We start from the raw sequence: 25,718 nt of genomic DNA, 5'->3' as shown, positions 1-25,718 counted from the left end.
TTAAGTCTGAGAACTAGACTCCTAAGTTTGTCCTATTAACACAATACTACATTAGTATAGAATACAACATATGGTCATTTAAAAATATATAAATAAAAATACTAGTTAATTTACTAATGACTGAGTAATTCAATTTTAAGTTGATATAAATACATCATTTAATCCCAATCTCAGCCCTGGATATTTTCTCAGATATAGACAGATGACAAAACCTTGCTTACTATGTGGTGGTATGTGCTTACTGGCATCAACTCAATGCCTACTTGGAAAGTAGCACTGGCAAACTACAATCTCCACACCCACTAGCAAGAAGCTAATGATACCTCTGTGATTCCAGACACATGCCTAGCAAAGGTAGAGAGTCATGTGGGACTCTTTGAAATAACAGATTTGTGACAGGGATTATAGCAGAAAGTGTGATGCTTCTTCTCAAGGACTATGCAGACAGTACTTGGCAATTCTGTGGCTCCAGACAGACTGGTCCCATTTATTAGCAGGTAGGGGAATACAGCAAAACACTAAGGGTTGACAGAGAAGTAAGAATCCTCTCTGAAGGAAAAAAAAATGAAACCTCTTGAAAAAAGTAAAGTTTTACTATAGATCATTATAGTAAAGAAAGTAAAGATTAGTAAAGATTATTATAAAAAACTGATTAGTATGGTTTATACAAATGCAGTAGTAACTGGTTTGGTCTCAAAATATGTGCCTTGATCCTTGTCTGATGAAAAAACCCAGGGAAGGCAGATTCTGTCATTCTAGATAAGTGTAGATGAGGATATTGAACACAAATTTCCTACTCAAGTTGCAAATAATACCGGCACAGATAGAACAGTAAACTGTCTGTTCCCTAGATTTTTTGCTTGGGAACAATCTAAAGTTGACAGATCCCAAGCCCTTATTATATAAAATGTTAAAGGGACTTATCTAAGAAAAAGAAGATAAAAAATATGGACAGTAAAATAACAACAAACTCACAACTATCAACAACTAAACCTAAAAAACAAAAACAAAAACTAAGCAAACAACTACAACAGGAACAGAATCAAAGAAAAGGAGATCACATGGAGGGTTATCAGTGGGGAGAGGCAGAGGGAGAATGGGGGGAAAAGCTACAGGGAATAAAAGCATAACAGGTAGGCGCAAAATAGGGGGAGGTTAAGAATAGGATAGGAAATGGAGAAGCCAAAGAACTTATATTACAACCCATGGATATGAATTAAGGGGGGCAGAATGCTGGAGGGTGGAGGAGCAGTGCAGGGAGGAGGAGGATATAAGGGCAAAAAAAATTGGGACAACTGTAATAGCATAATCAATAACATATACTTAAAAAATAAAAATAAAGTTGACAGGTCACTCCATCCTATATATCCCAATTATGGAGAAGAAATACTTCTCAATGCATTAGATTCCCTATTCAAATCCACTGACAACAAGCGAGCAACTACAAAAATGTCCCCTTACAAGAGATATAAAAATCTAGGCTCATCTCATTTACTGCCCCATATTCAATATATACATACAAAACTATGTACCCGTATTTTGGGGACTCTAAGATGCACTGTCCCCTCCCAAATTTGGGAGGAATACTGGTTGTTAATGCTGCTGCTGAGTTGTTTACATTCACATTGGTGAAATATTATGTTATTTATGTTATTAAATATTCCACATTTTTTTGCTTCAAAAAATTTTTTTCCTATTTTCCTCCTCTAAAACCTAGGTGCATCTTATGGTAAAAAAATACCTACAGTATATACCTACATCACGATTGGATTCATATGATTTAATTAAGAGGCATAAGGCAACCAACTCCTCACTCATCTGTGCTTTAGAGTAGCCCTACTCACGTAGCAGGGCTGAAAGATAAACTCTTCCATTGAAACAAATTTTAGGTTCATTACGAAACCTAGAAAGTCTGTTTAATAAAATAAAAAGTGTAATATACAATGTCTAAATCAAAAAATTACTATTAACATTTTAAATATGATATATAAAGCATTAACATTCATTTTCTGTCCAATCTAATTTTTTTATGGGAATCAGTATTATCTATAGAATTCTAAACAAAGAGAAAACTTAAGTAAACTAATTACATCCCATTTAGTGAATTATTACATAACCTAAAATTTGATCATGAAAAATTTATTATTGTGAGAACTTTTATAACATTAAATGGAAGCAGAAGACAGTTAAAAATTTTATAGAGTATAAGCCCTGAATTATTTGTACTCCTTTCCAAACTCAAAAATAAATCCAGAAGTATTCAGGTATAGTAACACAAGCAAGGGTGAAGTAATCTCAGAGAGAAATTTAAAAGGTTTGAAGGATGAAAAGAAAAACCATTGAAACTATAAAATACCAAAAAAAATTTACAAAGTACATAACTGCAAAACTAATGTACTGTAAATACAGCATGATAGGTATTTTCCTTACCCTTTTACTTTATAATCTGGCCTATTAAATTCCAAGACATATAACTGTACTAAGATAAGACTTAACTGAAAAAGGTTGATAATACAGGTATTATTTATCTAGAAAAACTCTGATCCCTGTATACACAAATCCCTTCTTTATGAGCACCATCTAGTGGTCAAATTGCATACAAACCGTATGTTCGCTTTAGTACACCAGGGCCATCCAAAAAAGGCAAAATAAATTTTAACAATATTTCAATATGCTCTAGAGATAGCAAAGTTGATTTCAAAAGTGCCAATTATTTACTCAAAACGGGAAATACCTTATTCCTGTATCATTTATGTTTGCTAGGCATGTATTTATTTCCTTATGTCCCTTCCTCTAATACCCCCATTTCTCACAATATTTGAAAAACTGCCAACTGCTACTGGTGATTTCATTTGATAATATTCTTGGTATTACTGGATGAAATATGTACAGGCTAGGAAATATACTTACTTAAATAATTGCCTGATTACTGATTACATACCTTGTTCTGTCTTCTACTGCAAGTCGTTCTTAACGACTTTGCATATAGTGTAAACATAATTCTCGTCATTGAAGGCAAAAGCAAAATATTAATTCTTTTCTTTCCTCATTGATCACTGCAACATCCCACACTAAGCTACGCATGTACTGTGCTCCCTATTACTTCATCTAGATTAAAATCTATTGTTTATTTGTTTGGCTTATTCTAACCATTTCACATAATTTCCCGCTGATTTTTGGTTTTAAAAATGTTTACACTGTTGCCCAGACTGGCATACCTCAGTGGATTGGCATGTTCAATCCACTGAGGCATGCCACTGGTTTGTCCCAAATCACAAACTGAAAGGTTGCTGGTTTGATCAGGACACATGACTAGATTTGTGGGCCAGGTCGCTGGTTAGGGACATGTGAGAGGCAACAATCAATGTTTCTGTCGCACATCAACATTTCTCTCCATCTCTTTCTCCCTCCCTTCCCGGTCTCTAAAAATAAATAAATTAAATCTTTTTAAAAAAAAGAATCTTTACACTGTTCTTATTACTATCACATGACTATATTTATAACGGTTATATGCCCCCCCAAGAAGTGTCCTCTCCTCTCAGTGTCCTTTCCTCCCACATTAGGATTTTCTACCATTATATCGCCAATTTCTTTCTTGAAGAAACTGCCTAGCACACTATCAAGCAAGTTTCCCCATCAGAGACTTGAGTCATAATTATCTTTAAGCCAAAGTCCGAATAAAGTAACTCCCAATCATTATTTTATTTCATTTATTATTTCGGTAATGAGATTAAGCACCAGCACCTACAAAAAAGGTAGATTATTTCACAGCCCATTTCATGATGGCAAATCCTTCTTACTAGGGCTCAGGATCAAGATTCTTCACACCTTAGCACCATTTCCTAACAAACACCTTAAAACTCAGGTATAATATCATGAACTTTACTACATTTTTACAGTTTCCTCTCATTGTTACTCCCCTATTGTAATTATTTTCCTTAGTAACTAACTGGCTTATCCTCTGAATTGGCATCTTGTATACACTCTTCAACACCCTGTCCAAGTGTCAACTTTTTTTTCAGAATACCCCAATAATTTAATTTCTCTAATTTTTCATGTAACATCATACTGTTATAATTATCGCATCACAAAAAATACAGATTACTTGAATAGATGGTTAATAATGTTTGCTAAATGTATTTGTCTGATAAATCAAACTAATATTCTAGCAGTTACTTTTTAAAGCCAGTATATCTATTAAATTAATCTGACTTTTTAAACTATTAGCTTTTGTAAGAATTGTGAAGAATAAAGTAGTTATACTCAGATGACAACTATTCAATAATTTTTCAAATTATAAAACTAAATCACATGCTGAACCCCATAAATAATGTAATTCCAAATGCTTGCTTCATTCCAAACCATAATATTATAAAAACAGAAAAGCTACCCATATTTGTTTTTTTCTAAAAAGAGGCTAATAACCTGATAACTGATAGCATATTTTAAATAAAATGTATTCATTACTGAACTTCTTAAACATTAAGAAATGTTCTTAAAACATTTGTCCTGGTTTTTTAAAAAACTAAAAAACATTAAAACTTCCCTTATGTCAAACCGAAAATTTTTTTAAACAAAGTTTGATTTTCTAACAAAGTTAAAGGAACCCTAACCATGTTCCTATTAACCCCTTCTAATCTATCTCACTCCTCAAAAAATTATTTTATGATGTACTTGCTACAGTAGCCTATTCATGAGACACAAAAAGCAGGAAGAAATTCCCAAGTAGGGCAGCTTCATTAATTCTTAAATTATAACTGTATCAGAATATATGTCAAAAAGTATCCAAAAAGTACAAAGAAGTTCGTATGCTTCTAACCAAGTAATTTGACTCTTGGAAACCCATTCTAAGGAAATAAACTAAACACTTCTTAGGTTCAAGGATTATTCACTGCAGCCTTCTTTACAAAATCTAGTAAAAATGTAAATAACAAACAGCAAAGGCCAGAATTGTGCATTAAGTTATGGTACAAATACACTATGTAATACTGTATATATATGAAGCTTAAAAAATTTAATATGGGAAAATATGTATAACAAGTTTGTAACAGGAAAAAAGTTTAGGTTTTTAATCCCTACAAGGTCTGGAAAGTCTAGGTAACAAAATCTTGTTTTTGGAATACTGCTTTATTTGCCTAGAGTGAGCATTTTATTTGACAGCAGAGAACTGAGGCTCCATCATGTTTAAGGAGGCTATATAAAATACTTTATGCATACTGGCTATTTGCCTATTTCTGGTCATAATCTGCATACATATGGAAGTAACTTCCAAAAAGCTGTCAAAAAACAGGAGTTAGTTGGGTGTGTGCAAACTGGCTCTGGATAGTTTGTAACAAGTGGAATGACAAGGAATTCAAAACATGAGAACAAAACTTACACATACCTGGCAGGGTTTTTCACCTAAAGTAAGAAACAGGTTATGGTATATAATTTCAGTCAAGAGAAAATAGGCATAGACAGGTAAGAACAACATGTAAAGCAAGCAGGAGTGATTACATTTCAATTGTTTTTCTTATGTTGTTCAGAATGAGAGTAAAACATATGTATTGATTTACAATTTAAAATTTCTAAAATAACCATTAAAGGAAGAGAAACAGAATAAATAACTTCTAAGCTAACAAGAAAAAAGAGATGAGAAAATATAACCTAAAAGCCATGGAAGAAGTGTCTCCTATGTTTAAAAATTAAGAAACATATTTCTACATAACTCATGGGACAAAGAAAAATATCATAATGAAAATACAAGAAAAATGTTAGAATAAAAAACATTACATACTAAAACTTGGCAGATATAGCCAAAGTTCTATGTAAAATAAAATTTACAAACCCAAATACTTTTAGAAAAGGCTGATCATGTAATAAATAACCAACTTGAGAAACTAGAATAGCAAAATAGAAAAACTCAAAGACAGCAGGAAATAAAAAAGTAACATGACAAAAGAAGAAGGGTTATCTCTAAGATAAAAAAAACTGACTCTTACTAACAGACAACTTATTTTTTCCAAACATATCTCTCATTTATCTCTCAGGGGAAGATCAAGATTACTTCTACCAAGCACACAAAAAAATCTTTAATCGATATAAAGGCCATCCAAACATTTTTATTTATATATGCACATAAAAATGTATTCACATGTGTGCATATGTATGTATGACAACAAGGGGGAGGGGATGGCAGCACATGGGGAGGGACACAAGAGAACATTTTTCAAAAGAGATGGTTCTTTCAAAATATCTTTGCAATTGACCATCCACTGGCAAGAATGTTCAAGGACAAAAAAAAGTACAAATAAGTGGATTGAGCACGGGCCTGCGAATCAGAAAATCACGGTTCGATTCCCAATCAGGGCACATGTCTGGGTTGCACACCAGTTCCCTGCAGGCCAGTTCAGCAGGGGACACACGAAAGGCAACCACACATTGATGTTTCTCTCCCTCTCTCCTTCCCTTTCCCTCTAAAGATAAATAAATAAAATCTAAAAAAAATAAAAATAAAAAAAGTACAAATAAATAATATTAGGAATGACAAAGGGGCCAGCCATACCTAAATATGCTATAGACAAAAAAAAATCCATAATATTCAGAATATTTAAAAATAAATACAAAATAGACAACTTCCTAGAAAAAATAATCTAACAAAACTGTTAACAGAGAATTGGAGTAATACTTTAACTATCAAAAATTTTAACCACCAAAGCAATCTATCAATTCAATGCAGTTCCTATCAAGATTCCAATGATGTATTTCATAGAACTAGAATAAATATTTCAAAAATTTATGTGAAATTACACAAGGCGCTGTAGAGCAACAGCGATCCTGAGAAAGAAGAACAAAGTTGGAGGAATCATGCCACCTACTATCAAACTATTACAAGGCCATAGTAATCCAAACAGCATGGTACCGGCATAAAAACAGACACACAGATCAATGGAACAGAATAGAGAACACAGAAATAAACCCACACCTTTAGAGTCAATTAATATTTGACAGAGGAAGCAAGCACATACAGTAGGCTAAAGATAAGTTTATTAAATAATTGGTGTTGGGAAAATTGGATGTGCAGAATAATGAAACTAGGCCACCTTCTTACACCTCGAAAGATTTAAATGTTAGACCTGAAACCATAAAAATCATAGACGAAAACACAGGCAGCAAAATCTTGGACATTGATCATAGCAATATTTTATCTGATATATCTCCCCTGGTAAGGGAAACAAAACAAAACAAAAAATAAATGAGAATACATCAAACTAAAAAGTTTTTTCAAAGGAAATCATCAACAAAATAAAAAGACAACCCACAGAATGGGAGAACGTATTTACTAATACATCTGATGGGGGGTTAATATCTGAAATTTACAAATAACTTGCAAAACTTAACACACACACACACACACCCAACATTCCAATTAAAAAGTGGGCAAAGGACCTGAGTAGATAATTCTCCAAAGAGGACATACATATGGCCCACAGACATATGAAAGATGCTCAACATCACTAGTCATGAGAGAAATGCAAATTAAAACCACAACAAGATATCATCTTACACCTGTTAGAATAGCTATCATCAATGAATCAATATACAACAAGTACTGGTGAAGATGTGGAAAAAAGGGATCGGACCCTTTTCCACTGTTGGTGGGAACGCAGATTGTCACAGCCACTGTTGGAGCTATACATAGATACCTCAAAAAAATAAGAATGGCTGTGCTTTTTGATCTAGCAATCCCACTTTTGGGAATATATTTGAAGGAACCCAAAACACTAATTTGAAAGAATATAGCACCCCTATGTTCAGTGCAGTGTTATTTACAATCTCCAAGATATGGAAGCAGCCCAAGTGCGTCCATCAATAAATGAGTGGATAAAAGTATGGGACATTTACTCAGCTGTAAAAAAGAAGAAAATTTTATCCTTTGTGACAGTATGGATGGGCCTGGAGAACATTATGCTAAATGAAATAAGCCAAGCAGAGAAAGACAATACCATATGATTTCACTTGTATGTGGAATCTAATGAACAAACTGAACAAGGAAAATGGGAACAGACTCATAGCTAGAGAACAGATGACAGCTAACCGGGCAGAAGGAGGTGGGGGTTAGAGGGATTGAACAAAAAAGGAAAAAGTATTCATTGACACGGACAACAGTGTGGTGACTGCTGGGGTGAGGATGGTATTAGGGGGCTAAACAGTAATGGAAAAAAATACAATAAAAGTTTTTTTAGCCAGTAATATGAAATCATCCCTTAATGAAAATTACAAAAACCAGGTTAAGTTTTACCAAATAAGAAGTAATCCTTAGTCACAATATATACAACCAACAAAATACCCAGAATATCTAAAGAACTTGTACAAATCAGTAAAAAAGGACAGCCCAATATGAAAATAAGCAAAATTCTTGGGAGGGCATGTCACAGAACAGGAAACCTAAGTGAGTGACAAATATATTTAACCTCATTACCAAACAGAAAAACACATTAAAATCACAATGAGATACTATGAGCAACCCCAAACAATGGCAAAAATAAGACTACCAAGTGTTGATGAGAATATGGATCAATGAAAACTTTTATATATTGCTGCTAAAAATGTAAATTATACAACCACTTGGAAAATAATCTGGTGTTACCAACAAAGATGTGTATGCATAATCTATGTTTTTAACAGCACTTTTTATACTGGTAATAATCTGAAAATATCTCAATGTTTATCAAAAGTAAAATAAATGATAGCATACTTATAAAATAAAAAAAGGTGCAAAAATAATATCTCAGGAATATACATAATGTAAAGCAAAAAATGCAAGTTGAGATTATATACAGTATCATTCCAATTGTATAAACTTCAAGATAGGCAAAATAAACAATATATTAGTCAGAGATCTAAATGTGGTAGAGTTTTATAAGAAATCAGGATTGTGGTTATTTCTGAGGGAGAAGGCAAGGTAATAAGATCAGGTAAAGCCACATACTGGACTTTAAAGAAACTAATAATGCTTTTTCAGTACCTACTAATATTTAAAACAAGTGTTCAAAATATTTCAATGTATGGTATTTGAAATGTAATAGTTATTTCCTTCATGGGAATTTATAGGCTTAGAGATAGTACCACCGATTAAAATTCATTTATAAAATATCTTCTAAGATTGAACATGTGTGTGTGTGTGTGGGGGGTGGTACCAGGGTAGAGGAGAGAAATGGGGAAAAAGGCAGGACAACTGTAAGTGAACAATTAAAAAAAAATGAGTTCATGTACCCACCAATTCCATGACTTGTATGAATTTCTAAAATCTATGAAGAAAATAATTATGTCTAGTACAGTCTAAAAAAAACCAAATAAAATAAAAATATTTTTAGAACACCAATAAGTATTGTTAAATTCCCTATAACTAAAAAGCCAGAAATGATCAAGGGGGAAAATCCTACATGAAAAAATACATCTTTATAAGCATGAGCTAAACCAGTAAGAAAAATATTATATAATTCATAGCAACAAAATTATCTTACCTTTACTGGTGAAATATGAGAATGAGAAACAAATCCATGGATATTCTCAATTTCTGACAGGTTTTTCTCTGAAACATGAACCAGTTCTGGACCAACCACCTCATTAGTGATTTGTGGGGAAATGTGCTCTTGAAGAGGTGTATCTTCATCCCGATAACGGTATTTCTGTGAAGTAAAAAAAACCAAAAAACTGTTAACTACAAAGAAGCCCCTGAGAAGCAAAGTGAGTTCAATTCAAATCACGGTTTTCATAACTAGTCAAATATTAATATCTAACTGCATAAAGTGTATTTTATAGTTTAACACATGAAATCAGAGAAAAATAGCCCTCCCTTTTATGAAGTCATGCCAATATTTAAGTTAAATGCTTAGATTATTTAAATAGTTCAATTCTGAAAAGATGGTAAAGTAGGATGTCCCGGGAATGTCTTCCCACCTATATGACAACTGTACAGGAACAATCTGATGTAACTATGTTTGAACTTTGGAGTCTGTTAAAAGGCTTGCAACTTCCAAGGGAAAACTTGGATGACAAACTGAGGTTAATTTTGGGCAACTTCACCACTTCTACTCAACACACTGTATTTTGCTGTGTATAATGCACACTTTTTTGCCCAAATTTTTGAGGGGGGAAAATGTGCATTATACGTGTAGTGCATTACAACGTAGTGCATTATAATGACTACATACCATGGGTATAATAATGAGTATAATAATCTCGTGTATAATGTGCACAAAAACATGGGTGTGCATTATACATGAATGTGCAATATACACAGCAAACTATGGCAGTAATAGAAGTGATAGCCAGAATAATAAGACAAGAAAAAAAGAAATGAAAGGTACTCAAGTTATACAAGAAGTAAAATTATCTATTTGAGGTTGATAGAATCTTACTCATATATATAGAAAATTCTAAAGACTCAGCAAAAAAGCTGTTAGAACTAATGAATTCAGCAAAGTAGCAGGATACAAAGTTAACACACAAAAATAGGTTGCATTTCTACATACCATCTGAAAATAATATAAACAATTCCACTTACAACAGCATTAAAACAAATTAATTCTAAATGAACTTAACCAACAGGTGAAAGACTAGTACAATGAAAACTATAAAACTGCTGAAAGAAATGAAAATATGACAAAAATAAATGGAAACACATCCCATGTGCATGGAGTAGATGACTTCATATTGTTAAGATGTCAATACTACTCAAATCAATTTACAGATTCATTATAATAACCATCAAAATCTCAATGACATTATTTTTGCAGAAATTGAAATGTAATCAATCAATCAAATGATATAATAAAAGAAAATACATTTGCAATAGAAACAAAACAGATAAAATGCCCAGAAATTAATAAATATGAAGTATCCAAGTATCCAACTTTACCAAATAGAAAGAAGATGGACCATGTTCTTGGCAGGAAGATTCAATTTCAAGATATAATCCCCCTCTCTAAATTTTTCTATATTTTATCTGTAAATGATCCCCAGAAAAAGGCAATCAGGAAATTTTTTCATTTCTTTAAATGTTTACTTATTTATTTAGGAATAGAAGAAGATCTAAAATTCATGAAAAGTAACCAGGAAGAATAAAGGAATAAAGTCTACAAATAATAAGTAATGAGTGTTAACTATCTACAACAAATTTTAAAACTTAAAAGTCAGTACTTTATATTAAAAGAAATTTGCTACTATTTGATAAAGGTGACATTTCCAACAAATACCACTGGATAAAGATGAATTATTCAATAAATAGCAAAGGGAAAATGGGTTTTCTGTTTCCATTAAAACAGAAAAATTTCCAAACGAATTTTCAAATAAAAAAAATGAAATCACAAAAAACAGAGATTCTTCTAGCTACATTTTTTGTAACTATAAACTTCAAAGAGCTATATAAATATTTAACTATAATATAAAACTAAGTCATTTAAAAATGACTTAACTATGTATGACTAGAAGTCAAAAAGCAAATTAGTAAAAAGTATTTGTAACTTCAACCCAAAGGACTAATTCCACAAACACATATAAAGACTACCAATCCCTAAGAAAAAGATATAAAGCCTCATGACTCACTCACTCTCTCTTATTCATGGAAAAGAATAAACAGTTTAGAGAATAGGAAATAATAATTCTTAAATGTATGCAATGGTGTTTATTTACAATTAGAATAAATGTAACATAAAACTACAGTGACATACCTTTGCTCACATTATCAGACTGTCAAACATCTAAGTTTAATGACATACTATACTGATGAGGACATGGGTAAAACAGACACTTTCATACATATCTACAGAGTGTACACTGGTACTACCTCTATGAAGGTCAATTTCACAACATATCAAAATCACAAATACACATACCCTCTGATCCAGTAATTCCACTTTTGGATATTTATCCTAGAGATATATTCCTAGGTGTACAACTGACATATGCAGAGAGTTATTCATTGTAGCACTATTTGTAAAACAAATAATTTAAGCATCCTGTCGATATATAAACAATGTACTTGTCAAATAATCTCTAACCAAATTAAGAGAATATCATAAAGCATAAAAAGATTAGAAAGGTATTTATGTATAGAAATAGGCAGAGCTTCAGAATATAATGTTTAATGGCTAAACTAAATTCAAAACAGTGTAGACTTTGTTTATGTGTGTGTATGAGAGATTTTTGGGGAATATACATGGAGAATTTGCTTATACATGGAGAAACTGTGGTATACACGAAACATAATTTTACTTGCTTGATGGGAAGAAATCTGTGCCTGAAGAGAAGGGATGGAAAGTACTTCTTTTTATGTATCTTTTGAATTTTGAACCATGTAATTAATTTATTCACTCACAAATTATCTTTAAAACTTTTTAAAAAATTTAAATGAGATAGAATGATCAATATTTATAGGAAATACTGTTATTCAGCTAGTATATCCAAGAAAATCTAGTAAAAAATGGAAGTACTGTACTATGTTAACTGATTATAATTAATAATTAATAGCAATTGGCAGTTTTTCCATATTGAAATAAATTAAAATATAATGGGTCAAGATTGAATGATGTGAGGGAATCTGAATGGATCCCTTACTTCATCCCCCAGTGGAATCTGAAACTGAGTCACTGACTCTGGCTTCCATCACTGGCACTGTTATAGCCCCATCTGAGTACCAAGAGATCTTCACACTACTCAACCCTGATATACCCGACTGCCTAGGCTACTGCTCCCACAGAAAATAAACCTTTTCACCAGTTGAGTCTGTTAGCAGCCAATTCTGGCTTCAGCACTGTTCTGTAGCTTTTGATGTTTATTAAATGCATTAACCCTATACTTGAAACTGCAAAGCAAATAAAGGCAACATACTTAGAAAAACATATATGATCATTTAAAGCAAAAATTACAAATCTTGTTGGGTTTATAATAGGTACATAGATTAGACTGTAGTTTTAATGTAGAGTTAATGTAAATCTAATATAGATTTAATACATAAAGATATAATGTGTATGAAAACTATAGCATAAAGGATCATAGGGTTAAGGGATGGATGTAGTACTAAACACACCTATACAACTACAATGTTTCTGTATTTTATGTGAAGTGCTGCAATAATAGTAAGAGATTTAAAAGTTAAGGCTATGGATTGTAATCCTTATAGCAACTAATAAAAAATACAGGTCATATAGTTAAGAAACCAGCACTGGCTGATGTGGCTCAGTGGCTTGAGCGCAAGCTGTGAACCAAAGGGTTGCCAGTTTCATTCCCAGTCAGGGCACATGCCTGGGCTGCAGGCCAGGTCCCCGGGTGGGGATGTGCAAGAGACAACTGAGAGGCAACCGATAGATGTATCTCTCGGACATCAATGTTTCTCTCCCTGTCTTTCTCCCATGTTTACCCTCTCTAAAGAGAAATAAATTAAAAAATTAAAAGAAAAAAGAAACTAATAGTTATATTAAAAGAGAGTATTTAAAAACATTCAAACAATACAAAGGAAGGCAAGAAAGGGAGAACAAAAGAACCAAAGAGAAAGGGGACAAAGAGAAAAGAATTAGACCTTAAACTCATCATACGGATAACTGTACTAAAGGTAAATAAACTTAAGCACTGTACTTAAAAGGTAGAGATGCTCAGAATGAATAAAAAAGCAAGAAATGTACTTTATGTATAAAGACAAAGGTAGAGTCAAAGTATATAAATAAAAAAAAGACATATTGTGTAAATTGTGGGCATAAAAAAGCTGAAGTGGCTATATTAATAATTGATAAACCTCAAGACAAAAGAATATTACTTAGAGAGACTTGAAAATGATAAAAATTTAATTCACCGGGAAGATATAATAACCATAAATGTGTGCATCTAATAGCACAGCTTTCAAATACACCAGCAAAACCAAAAACTATTAAAAGGAGTTCACAATTCCATAATCTTTTTTTTTTTTTTTTTAGATTTTATTTATCTTTAGAGGGGAAGGGAAGGAGAGAGACATCAATGTGTGGTTGCTTCTCGTGAGTCCCCTGCCAGGAACTGGCATGCAACCCAGGCATGTGCCCTGACTGGAATTGAACTGCGATCATGTGGTTTGCAGGCCCGAGCTCAATACACTGAGCTATGCCAGCCAGGAACAATTCTTAGTAAGAATTGTTCCCATAATCTTAGTAAGAGATTTCAACTCTGATCAGCAACTGATGTAAATATCAGTAATGGCAATCTGAATAATCAATCATCCTGACCTAACTGATGTTTATAGTATATTTTACCCAACAACTGACAATAATACAATCTTTTAGTTGCACATGTTTGCCAAGATAGACCATAAAACAAATCACAAATTAAAAGGATTGAAATCAGAAAGAGTATATTCTCTGACTACAACTTGGAAACAAACAATATCTAATAAAACTCATGGTTTAAAAAAACTCAAGAAAGAAACTGAAAACATTCAGAACCAAATGATAATGAAAACAGATTAAAATTTGATGAATAAAACTAAAGCAGTTCTGTGTAAAGAATTTAACTTTGCCCAGAGAGAGATCTGGGCCTTTATTCTCAGCTCTTGGGAGGTAGTAATAATAGTAATTCACATCTTAGATAATGTGAATGTCTGTCTACCTAGGAGCTTTGGGACACACAAGATAGTAAAACAATGTAATTTATTGTGGAGGGTTTGAGTCATACAGTATTAGCACAATTTCCAGGAGGGGTTGGGGACAGCTTAGCTCCATGAGTAGCCAACCATATAGATGTGACTGAACCACCCCTCCAAAACTCTGGACACCAAGACTTGGGTTGATTTTCTCTGGTTGGTAATATCTGGTGTGTATTATCACACATCATTGCCAGTAGAGTTAAAGTTGTCCATGTCTGTACATAGAGAGGACAACTGGAAACTCCATGTTTGGAACTGTTACCCAATACCAATTGGAGTCCTGCTGTCCACTACCACCCTCTAGGCAAAATTCCAGAGGCAAAGGTTTGGTGATAAATGAAAGGAGTCTTTAGTTAGAAGTTGCACAATTTTGCAAGAATGGCAGGCTTCTGCCTCAGGGGTCATCCCCTGCAGGACACCTAAAGAAGAATAAACCTGCCACTCTCTGCCAGGCCAGTCTCATCCCAGGCTACACCCAGACTTCATCCCCATCGAAAATATAGTCCGTTGGGAAGTGCAGACAGCTGAGGCATGATCATCAGCATTCTCAAAGAAGAAAGAGTCCGAGAGATAAGGAGAGCCCTATTGTTCTTCTATTTCGAATCGTCTTGCCCATAATTCCAAGTGCTCTGGAGGCAGTTTTCTCAGCCTAGGCTTTTTACCATTGCTTTGGGCAAATTCCTCCTATGGCCCTCTCCCTACTCACCTCCCCACCCCACTCCATAATTCTGATACAGATTTCTCTGTATCAGAACTTTCTTTGTCTCTCCCTTAACTGATTTTAATCTGTATTCTTCATTGCAATAAACCAAAACCAGGAATATAATAACCTTCAATGAATTCTACCATTCAATTATTGAACCTAAGAGTGGTTTTGCGAACCCCTGCACTTGTAACTAGCGTCAGAAGAGAAAGTCATCTTGTGGATTGTTTCTGAACTTTACAAGTACTGAGAATAAATGCAGAGCTTTAAATGCTTATACTAGAGAAAAAAGTTTAAAATTGGTGACCTAACAATTGACTTTAAGAGGCTGCAAAGTACTAAAGTAAACCAAGAGAAGAGAAAGAAAGAAAAAAAATAACAGGCAGTAGTACTCAATGAAGTAGAAAACAAACAACTGAGAATATTAATAAAATCAAATGATCAAAAAAATGGATAAACCCTCTTATAGACTAACAAAGGAAAAAGAGAATGCAATCACCAATATCAAGAATGAAAAAGAGATTATTACCAAAATAAAACCCACAAACCTTAAAAAGACATAAAAATATAATTATGAACAACTTTAGGCCAAGTAATTAAACAGATGATATGAAATCAAGAAACTCCTTAAAAGATACTTCTTACAACACAGAATATTCTGATATAATATGAAACAGTATATCTGAGTGGGCCCTATATCTACTGAAGAAATTAAATATGTTATCAAAATTTTTCTCACAGAGAAGACTACAGGCCCAGGTGTAAATTCTACTGAACATTTTAGGAAAAAACATCTTTATTTACATACATTCTTTCAGAAAACAGAAAAAAAAATTTCCCAACTACGAGACTAGCAAAAAGTTCATATTAAGCCCTGACAAAGATATTGCAAAAGAAAATAATGGACCAACACCCTTAATGAACATATGAAAGAATCTTTTTTTTACTGACTATGAAAAGGATAACACATCATGACTAAATAATTGATCACACCAAGACAAAGTTAAACATCTGAAAAAAATGAAAATCAGTGTAGTTCTCAATATTAACAGGAAAAAAGGAGAAAAATCATGATCACTTCATTGACATGTGACCTATGTAAGACATGTGACCCAATTTAACACTGATTCATTCTCAGTAATGAATCAGTGTTAAATTCTCAGCAACTTAAAATTCAGAACAATTTTAACCTGATAATTTACTAAGCCCTACAATGAACCCATCTATTGGTGAGATACTAACCATTCCCCCATTAAGATAGGGAACAAGGCAAGGATTCTCATATTCTCGCTTTTATTCAAAATGGTGTTAAACCTTAAAACCATGGCTAGAAGTCAAGTACAAGAAAGAAAAAGCATGAAATCCAGTAAGAAAGAAGTAAAACTGTCTCCATTTGCAAAAAACATGATTGTTCACAATAAAAATTCCAAGGAATTTACAAAAGTACTATAACAGTTGAATTTAGCAAGGTTGCAGGATACAATGTTAATCAAATTGTATTTTTTTTTTTACCTTAAGCAAGGACATATTTTCATTGCTTTTTTTTTTTTTAAGATACAGGAAGGGGAAGAGGGTTTGTATCATGGACCTAAATATAAAAAACTAAGCCAAAATCTACTAGAACAAAACGTGAGTAAATCTGTTTTCACTCTTGGAATGGTGAAGTCTAAGTCAGAGACAGTATCTAGAAAAAAAGACGCTAATAAATTTAAATAAAGTTTAAAACTTCTATATCATCAACTTTAAAAGAAAACTGTAACTGGTTAAGGGGAAGCCTGATTGTATTACAAAAGGACCAGGTTTTAATATATGATAAAATCTCAGAAATCAACTTTTAAAATGAATTAAGAGGGATCCAAGATGGTGGAAAAGTGAAAGCTACTCCATCTCCTTCTGGGACCAATCCGGAAATACAACTAAATTGTAGAGAAATCATCTGGAATAAACAACTGAACGATAAAGAGAGAGAAGCATTATAACCACGACAGACAGAAAAACAGCTTCAGCACAATGTGACTGGAGGAGACACGAGAGGGATGGCTGGGCTTCCATCCCAGCTGTTCAGGTAGCAGCTGAAGTGCCAGAGGGATATTTTAGTGACCAAGGGAATTTCCCTCTGAGAAGTGTGGGGTCTAAACCCCAAACTGGGCCCCCTAGACTACAGTACCAGAGCCAGAAAGGAACTCATCTAACATCTAGCTGTGAAAAGCAGCAGGGATTCTGTTGGCCAGGGAGGGGCAGCTGGAGACCCAGAGCCTTTTAAAGGACCAAAGCACAAAATTTCATTTGCAGCCATGTGCACTTGGTGCTGGCAAAGGGAGGGCAGAGTAGACTAGGAGGTCTGATGAGAACCTGGGGTTGGTGGTTCTGGGAAGAGAACTGAGGGAACTGCCCCCATACTGCAGGAGCCATCTCTCTCAGACAGAGCACTCCCTCCGAATGGCATTAGCCTGAGGGGAAGCAATAGCCCTGCCCACAGGAATTAGTCTGCCCTACCTTGTGGTGCTTAGGCCTGATACCTGATTACAGATTGAGCAGATTAACAACTAACTGATGGGTTTAGTGGCTGATTAGTTCAACATCAAAGGCAGAAAATACAAAGAAGCAGCCAAACTGAGAAAACAAAGAAATAGATCCCAAATGAGAGAACAAGAGACTTTCCCAGAACTAGATGAAATGGAGGCAAGAAGTTTATCAGACACAGAGTTTAGAGTAATGATTATAAGGATATTCAACAGCATGAAAAAAAGACACAGAAACCATAAAAAAGAACCAGTCAGAAAAGAATGCAATATCTGAGATAAGTTATGCACTAGAAGGCATAACAGTAGGTTAGATGAAGCAGAGGACTGAAATAGTAGTGTTTTGAAATACAAGGTAGAAAATACAATCAGCACAGCAAAAAAGAAAAAAAAATTTTAAAGATGAGGAGAGTTTAAGAAACATCTTAGACAACATGAAGCTGAACAACATTCACATCATGGGAATACCAGAAGGAAGGAGAGAGAATAAGAGTTTGAGAACCTATTTGAAGAAATGATAACTGAAAACTCCCCTAATCCGGTGAAGAAAAAAGACACGCAAGTCCAGTAAGCTCAGAGTCCTAGAAAGGTTGTCTCCAAAAAGGCCTACAATGAGACATATAATTAAAAAGGCAAGGCTTAAAGACAGGGAGAGAATCATAACAGTCACAAGAGAAAAGCAGGTAGTTACATACAAGGAAGGACTGATTAGACTGTCATCTGATTTCTCAACAGAAACATTTCAGGCCAGAAGGGAGTGGCATGAAAAATTCAAGGTGATGAAAACCAAGGAGCTACAACTAAGGCTACATAACCAAGCAGGGTTGTCATTTAAAGTTGAAGGAGTAATAAGGAGACAAGAAAAAGCTAAACAAGGTTAACATCAAACCAGTACTGCAACAAATGTTAAAGGGTTTGCTTTAACAAAAAGAAGAAAAGGAGAAAGGGAAAAAAAGGAAAATAGTCTAAAAATAATGGCACTAAATAATATCTGTCAATAATCACCTTAAATGTAAACGGCTTAAATACTCTAACCAAAAGACAGAGGGGAGCTGAATGGATAAGAAAATGGGATCCATAACAGACCGATCTCAGTTTGAAAGATACACACAGACAAGAAGTAAAGGGATGGAAAAAATATTTTGTGCAAATGGAAAGGGAAAAAACTGGGGTAGAGTACTTATAGCTGACAAAATAGACTTTAAAACCAAGCTTACAGTAAGAGACAGAGAAAGAAAATACACAATGATAAAGGGAACAATCAAACAAGAGACTATAGCTCTAGTAAACATTTATGCTCCCAACATAGCAGCAAGTAAATCTTGATGGAAATATAGGGAGAGATTGACAGAAATACAGCCAAAGTAGGGATTTTAACATCCCATTGACAGATCAACAAGGAGATAGTGGTCTTAAACCACACACTAAATCAAATGGTTATAATCATTATCTTCAAGGCATTTCACCTCAAAGCAGCAGAATATATATATTTTCAAGTGCCTATGAAACATTTTCTAGGATAGACCCCATTCTAGGACACAAAACAAGTCTAAATGAATTTAAGAAAACTGAAATCTTATCAAGCATGTTCACTTATCACAGTGCTATAAAACCAGAAATCAATCACAAAAACACTGAAAAACACAAAGACATCACACATAAATAACATGTTATTTAACAATGAATGGGTCAACAATGAGATCAAGGAAAAAATCCAAAGATACCTTGAAACAAATAAAGATAACACAACAATCCAAAATCTGTGGAACACTTGGAAAACGATCCGAAGAGGGAAATCCATAACATTACAGGCTTATCTCAATAAATAAAAAAAGCTGAAATGAACAATCTAACTTCACACTTAAAGGAACTTGAAAAGGAACAACAAAGCCAAACGTGAGCAGCAGGAAGAAATAGATGAGAAATAATAATGAACACCAAAGAAATACAAAGGATTATAAGAAAGTTTTTTGAACAACTATATGCCAACAAACTGGACAACCTGGGTGAAATGAATAAATTCCTAGAAACAGACCATCTTCTAAAACTAAATCAGGAAGAATCAGAGAATCTGAAACAGTAATTAAAAAAGCCCCAACAAACAAAAGCCCTGGACCAGATGGTTTTACAGGCGAATTTTACCAAACATACTGAGAAGAACTAACACCTCTCCTTCTCAAACTATTTCAAAGTATTCAGGATAAGGGAAGGCTCCTAAACTCATTTTAAGATGCCAGCATTGTCCTAATTCCAAAACCATGTAAAGACACTACAAAGAAAGAAAATGATAGGCTAATATCCCTGATGAACAGATACTAAAGTCCTCAACTAACCATGATCAAGTGGGATTTATTCTGGGAATGCAAGGTTGGTACAAAATTCACAAATCAAACCGCAAATCAATAAATGTGATTTGCCACATAAACAAAATGAAGGATAAAAACCAGATGATCACATCAATAGAGGCAGAAAAAGATTTCATTAAAATCCAGCATCTATTTATGATAAAAATCTCAGCAAAGTGAGATTACAGGGAACATATGTAAACATAATAAAGGCCATACATGACAAACCCACTGCCAGCACCATGCTCAATGCACAAAAACTACCAAGCGTTCCTCTTAAGACTGGGAACAAAACAGAGATATCTGCTTTCACCTCTCTTTTTTCAAGGTAGTACTGGACGTCCTAGACGTGGCAATCATACAAAAAGAAGAAACTACAGACATCCAAATTGGAAAGGAAGAAGAAGTAAAACTGTCTTTCTTTGCAGATGGCATGACATGACACTACACACAGAGAACCACAAAGACTGCACCAAGAAACTACTAGAACTGATAAATGAATTCAGCAAAGCAGCAGGATACAAAATTAATATCCAGAAATAAGCTGCATTTTATATGCCAATAACTAACTAATAGAAAGGGAAATTAAGAAAGCAATCCCATTCACCATTACTTCAAAAAGAATAAAATACCTAGGAATAAACCTAACTAAGGATGTAAAAGACTTGTACCAGGAAAACCGTATGACACTGAAGAAAGTGAAGAAGATACAGATAAATGGAAGCACGTATCATATTCATAGACAGAAAGAATTAACATCATTAAAATGTCCATACTACCCAAAGCAATCTATAGATTCGATGCAATTCCTATCAAGATCCCAATGACATATTTTCAGATAACTAGAGCAAAGGTCTCAAAAATTTATATAAAACCACAAAAGGCCCTGTACAGCAATAGCGATACTGAGAAGGAAGCACAAAGTTGGAGGAATCATGCCACCTACTATCAAACTATACTACAAGGCCATAGTAATCTAAATAGCATGGTACTGGCAATAAAAACAGACACACAGAGCAATGGAACAGAATAGAGAGCCCAGAAATAAACCCACACCTTTAGGGCCAATTAATGTTTGACAGAGGAAGCAAGCACATTCAATGGGCCAAAGATAGTTTATTCAATAAATGGTGTTGGGAAAATTGGAGAGACATGTGAGAATAATGAAATTAGGCCACCTTCTCACACCACACACAAGAATAAATTCAAAATGGATCAAAGACTTGAATGTAAGACCTGAAACCATAAAAATAGTAGAAGAAAACATAGGTAGCAATATCTTGGACATTGATCAGAGCAATATTGCATCTGATATATCTCCCAGGGAAGGGAAACAAAAGAAAAAATAAACCAATCGGACAATATCAAACTAAAAGTTTTTGCACAGCAAAGGAAAACAGCAACGAAATACAGACAACTGGCAGAATGAGAGAACATACTCGCCAATATATCTGATGAACTTACAAAACTCAACACCAAAAAAAACCCCCAAACATTCCAATTTATAAGTGGGCAAAAGACTTTAATAGACACTTCTCCAAAGAGGACATACAGGTGGCCAATAGACATATGAAAAGATGCTCATCACTAATCATGAGAGAAACAAAAATTAAAATCACAAGGAGGTATATCACGCCTGTGAGAATAGCTATCATCAATGAATCAACAAACAAGTGCTGGTGAAGATGTGGAGAAAGGGAAGCCTTGTTGGTGGGAATGCAGACTGGTGTGCAGTCACTGTGAGAAGCTGTATGGAAATACCTCAAAAAACTAAAAATGGAACGGCCTTTTGATCCAGCAATCCCACTTCTGGGAATATATAGGTAGGAACCCAAAACACTAATTCAAAATGAAGATACACATCCCTATGTTCACTACAGCATTATTTACAATCGCCAAGATACGTAAGCAGCCTAAGTGCCCATCAGTAGATGAGTAGATAAAACTATGGGACACTTGTACAACGGAATACTACTCATCTGTAAAAAAAAAAGGACATTTTACCTTTTGTCACAGTATGGATAGACCTGGAGAACATTATGCTAAGTGAAGTTAAGACAGTCAGAGCAAGACAAATACCTTATGATTTCACTCATATGTGGAATCTAATGAACAAACTGAACTAAAAAGCAAAACAGAGACAGACTCATAGATGGAGGACAAATGACAGCTAGCAGGAGGGAGAGGTTAGGAGGTGGAGGTATTGAGCAAAAAAGGAAAGGACTCTTGGACAACAGGGTGGTGACTGTTGTGGGGAAAGAGATATAAGGGAACTAAATAGTAATGAAAAAAATATAATGAGTACATTTTTTAAAAAAATGAGTAAGAGACATAACTAACAATTGCCCTGGCTGGTGTGGCTCAGTGGGTTGAGTGCTGGCCCGTGAACCAAAGGGTCACCAGTTTTATTCACATGCCTGGGTTGTGGGCCTGGCCCCAGTAGGGGATGTGGAAGAGGCAACCACATATTGACGTCTCTCTCCTTCCCTTCCCCTCTCTCGTGAAATATAAGTGAGAGCCTTTCTCACCAGCAATTTAACATTATAAAAATGTAAAAGTTGTAAAAATTAACAAATATTACTGTTATACAGGGTGGGGCAAAAGTAGGTTTACAGAGATATTTATTAATTTTTGTATTATTTGTCATATGAACATATCTACTTTTGCCCCTCCATGTATAGGGAATACAAAGTAATATATAAATCAACAGATCACTGGGAGAATGTCAAGAAACGATCCTGTGGGACAACTGGGTAGCCATTAGAAAAAAATGAAATGGAAACTGTACATCATACCAAAACATAAATTAATTTCAGGCAGATTAAAGACCTAAATGTGAAAGTCAAAAGTATACAACTTCTAAAACCTAATGCAGGAGATTATCTTTGAGTTCAGGTTGTCAAAAAATATTCAGAGTAAGACATGAAATGTGTAAACCTTAACAGGAAAGCCTGGTAGTTTGACATCAAAACTATGTGATTCCAATCCACAGAAAGAGAAAAGGTACTGCTAACCTTTATAACCAAAATATGCATATCCAGAATATATTTCAAAAACCTCCTATAAATCAGTAAGGAAAAGAAAAACCAACAGAAAAATAGGCAGAAGAAATGAAGTTACATCAGTACCCAGTGGTTCAAAAATGTATAAAACTATACAATTTATTATTTAGGAATTATAAAGAAAAGCCAAGGAATTCAAGAACAGAATTCAAAATTATGATTACTGAATAGGAAAATAATAAGGTGGTATCTAATGGAGTAAACAGGGGACTTCTAAAGGACTGGGTAGTATTCTTTGATTATACTTAATGCTATACAGAGATTCTTTACACTTATTTCTTACATATTGGTTTGTCTTTATACTTAATGAACGCAAATTTTATGTAGCATGCAAATGATTGATAAAGTATAGTTTTTAAACCCTTGGTATACCATCAGAGTTTAATGGTGATATATCATATGTACCTGTTTGTGTTTAAGCAATTCTAACTGCTAGGATTACTTCTCCATAATTTTTGTTTAAGGTCCTCCATATAATAAAAAGGAAGTTTACTTTTTGTGTATAGAACACAATTCATTCTATCTTGAAATAAATTATTACTATTGCATCATACTTTAGATACCACCTTTATTTTTAAGTTTTCATTTCTTATAGTTGGCAATTCAGAATCTTTAACTTTTTGCCTGGGTTGAAAAAAACCCAAGATTGCCTACTACAGGTCCCATGATTTTGGAGGAGGATTTATGATTTATGAGACTGATCAGTCATACTCACAACTATCAATTATTATAGTAAAATGATAGAAAGCAAAAAGCAGAAATTAATAAATGTGCATGGTATAAAGTCTAGAAGAAAATCAAGAGTAAACTTCTAAGTTCTCTCCTAGTAGAGTCACACAGGATGCCCTTAATTTTTCCAGCTACAAGTTGTGTTCACACATGTGAAATACTGCCAACCAGGAAAGACCGTGAGAGACTCAGAATCTGGAGTATTCTCTGGAGTGGTCATGTAGGCTAGGTTTCTGTCTAGCACAGATCAAAATTCCAGACTCCCAGAAATTTCCAGCATCAACAATAGTGTTTGCACAGTTTAGGCACAGTTAACCATGCTTATCAGTCGGTTGTGGGGATGTCCTTGAAATCTAAGTTCCCCAGCACCAGCCAAGGACCAAACTTGTAAGCACGCCCTTTTAATGATAGCAATTTAGGTTATGTTAACTCCTTTCTGCATACCACCAACAATGGGAAAGAGAAGAAAACTGCCAAAGACATTCTATAATTACAAACTGTTGAGAAGATGAAAATATAGTAGCACTGTAGCTTAATGATAGCAGTTAATTTTACTGTGTAAGTGAAATCTGAGACTACAAGTCTTCAGATGACAATATTTTAAATGAATTTTCTGAAATTCAAAAACAGTTAAGTGTTGATGAACAAAATTGAAACAGAAGCATAGATACATGAAACAGACAGATAACTCTCAGAGGGGAGGAGGGAACTGGATCAAAGGGAAAGGAACTAGCGAAGAACATATATACACATAACCCACAGAAACAGACAACAGTGTGATGATGGCCAGAGGGAAGGGGAGGCCAGCAAGGGGGGCACAAAGTTGGGGAGGAGGTGGCAAAGAGAGGAAAAAATGGGGACATCTCTAATAGTGTAAATAATAAAAATAAAAACACCCAGATGAGTAAAAAACTAAGGACAAAAAGTAAATATTAATTTTCATCCGCTTAGTCCACAACTTTATCAGAAAATATTTTGTGACAAGAACTTGGACCATCCTGGTACCCTAAGTGTGTCAGAACCTCTGTAATTTTTTATATTTATGCACCATAATTTGCTTTGTGCAGTTAGTAAGTAGGTAACTGTTGAAGGTAGCTGTATGCACAGGGCAAATGGAAGGAAACAGATGATGCAAAAATAAAAAACTCACTAGGTTGACCATTCTAATTGGTGTCAATAAATCTAAAAATGAAATGCTTTATAATTAAAGATCCAAGACAAATGAATATCCTCTTTACTACAAAATCATGAGCCATCCAAGTTCATACAAGTGTTGTGCTTTGATGTCAAGTATAAGACCAAAACCAATTTGACATAGGGCATCAGTGTGCACCTAATAGATATATAATGCATGTTTATGTTGGCTGATGAATGGTTAGTTACATTTTAAGAACACGGCACACTTGGGTATAAACATCTAAAAAACCAAATGTGGCCCTGGCTAGTATAGCTCAGTGGATTGAGTGCCAGCCTGTGAAGCAAGTGGTCACTGGTTACCTTTCCAGTCAGGGCACATGCCTGGGTTGCAGGCCAGGTCCCCAATAGAAGGTGTGTGAGAGGCAACCACACATTGATGTTTCTCTCCCTCTCTTTCTCCCTCCTTTCCCCTCTCTCTAAAAATAAATAAATAAAATCTTTAAAAATAAAAAAACAAATGTGATATATATATAATGGGAAACTATTCAGCAACTAAAAGAAATGAAT

At 34.2% G+C, this 25,718-nt stretch overlaps 1 protein-coding gene across 8 annotated transcripts in view; it reads right to left on the bottom strand.

Annotated features, from left to right (window-relative positions):
• The window catches only part of DLG1 (discs large MAGUK scaffold protein 1), a 306,240-nt gene that overhangs the window by 216,732 nt on the left and 63,790 nt on the right, over positions 1-25,718 (bottom strand). For all 8 annotated transcript variants that reach the window (XM_037147391.2, XM_037147392.2, XM_037147393.2 and 5 more), the window contains exon 5: positions 9,507-9,671. In XM_037147391.2, coding sequence (XP_037003286.1) covers positions 9,507-9,671 — 165 coding nt within the window. The remainder of the gene's footprint in view (positions 1-9,506; positions 9,672-25,718) is intronic.

This window comes from Artibeus jamaicensis, unplaced genomic scaffold, assembly GCF_021234435.1.
Source record: "Artibeus jamaicensis isolate MK-2021 breed Jamaican fruit bat unplaced genomic scaffold, CSHL_Jam_final contig_793, whole genome shotgun sequence".
In the NCBI taxonomy this organism is placed as follows: domain Eukaryota; kingdom Metazoa; phylum Chordata; class Mammalia; order Chiroptera; family Phyllostomidae; genus Artibeus; species Artibeus jamaicensis.
This window is presented reverse-complemented; position numbering and strand designations above follow the sequence as displayed.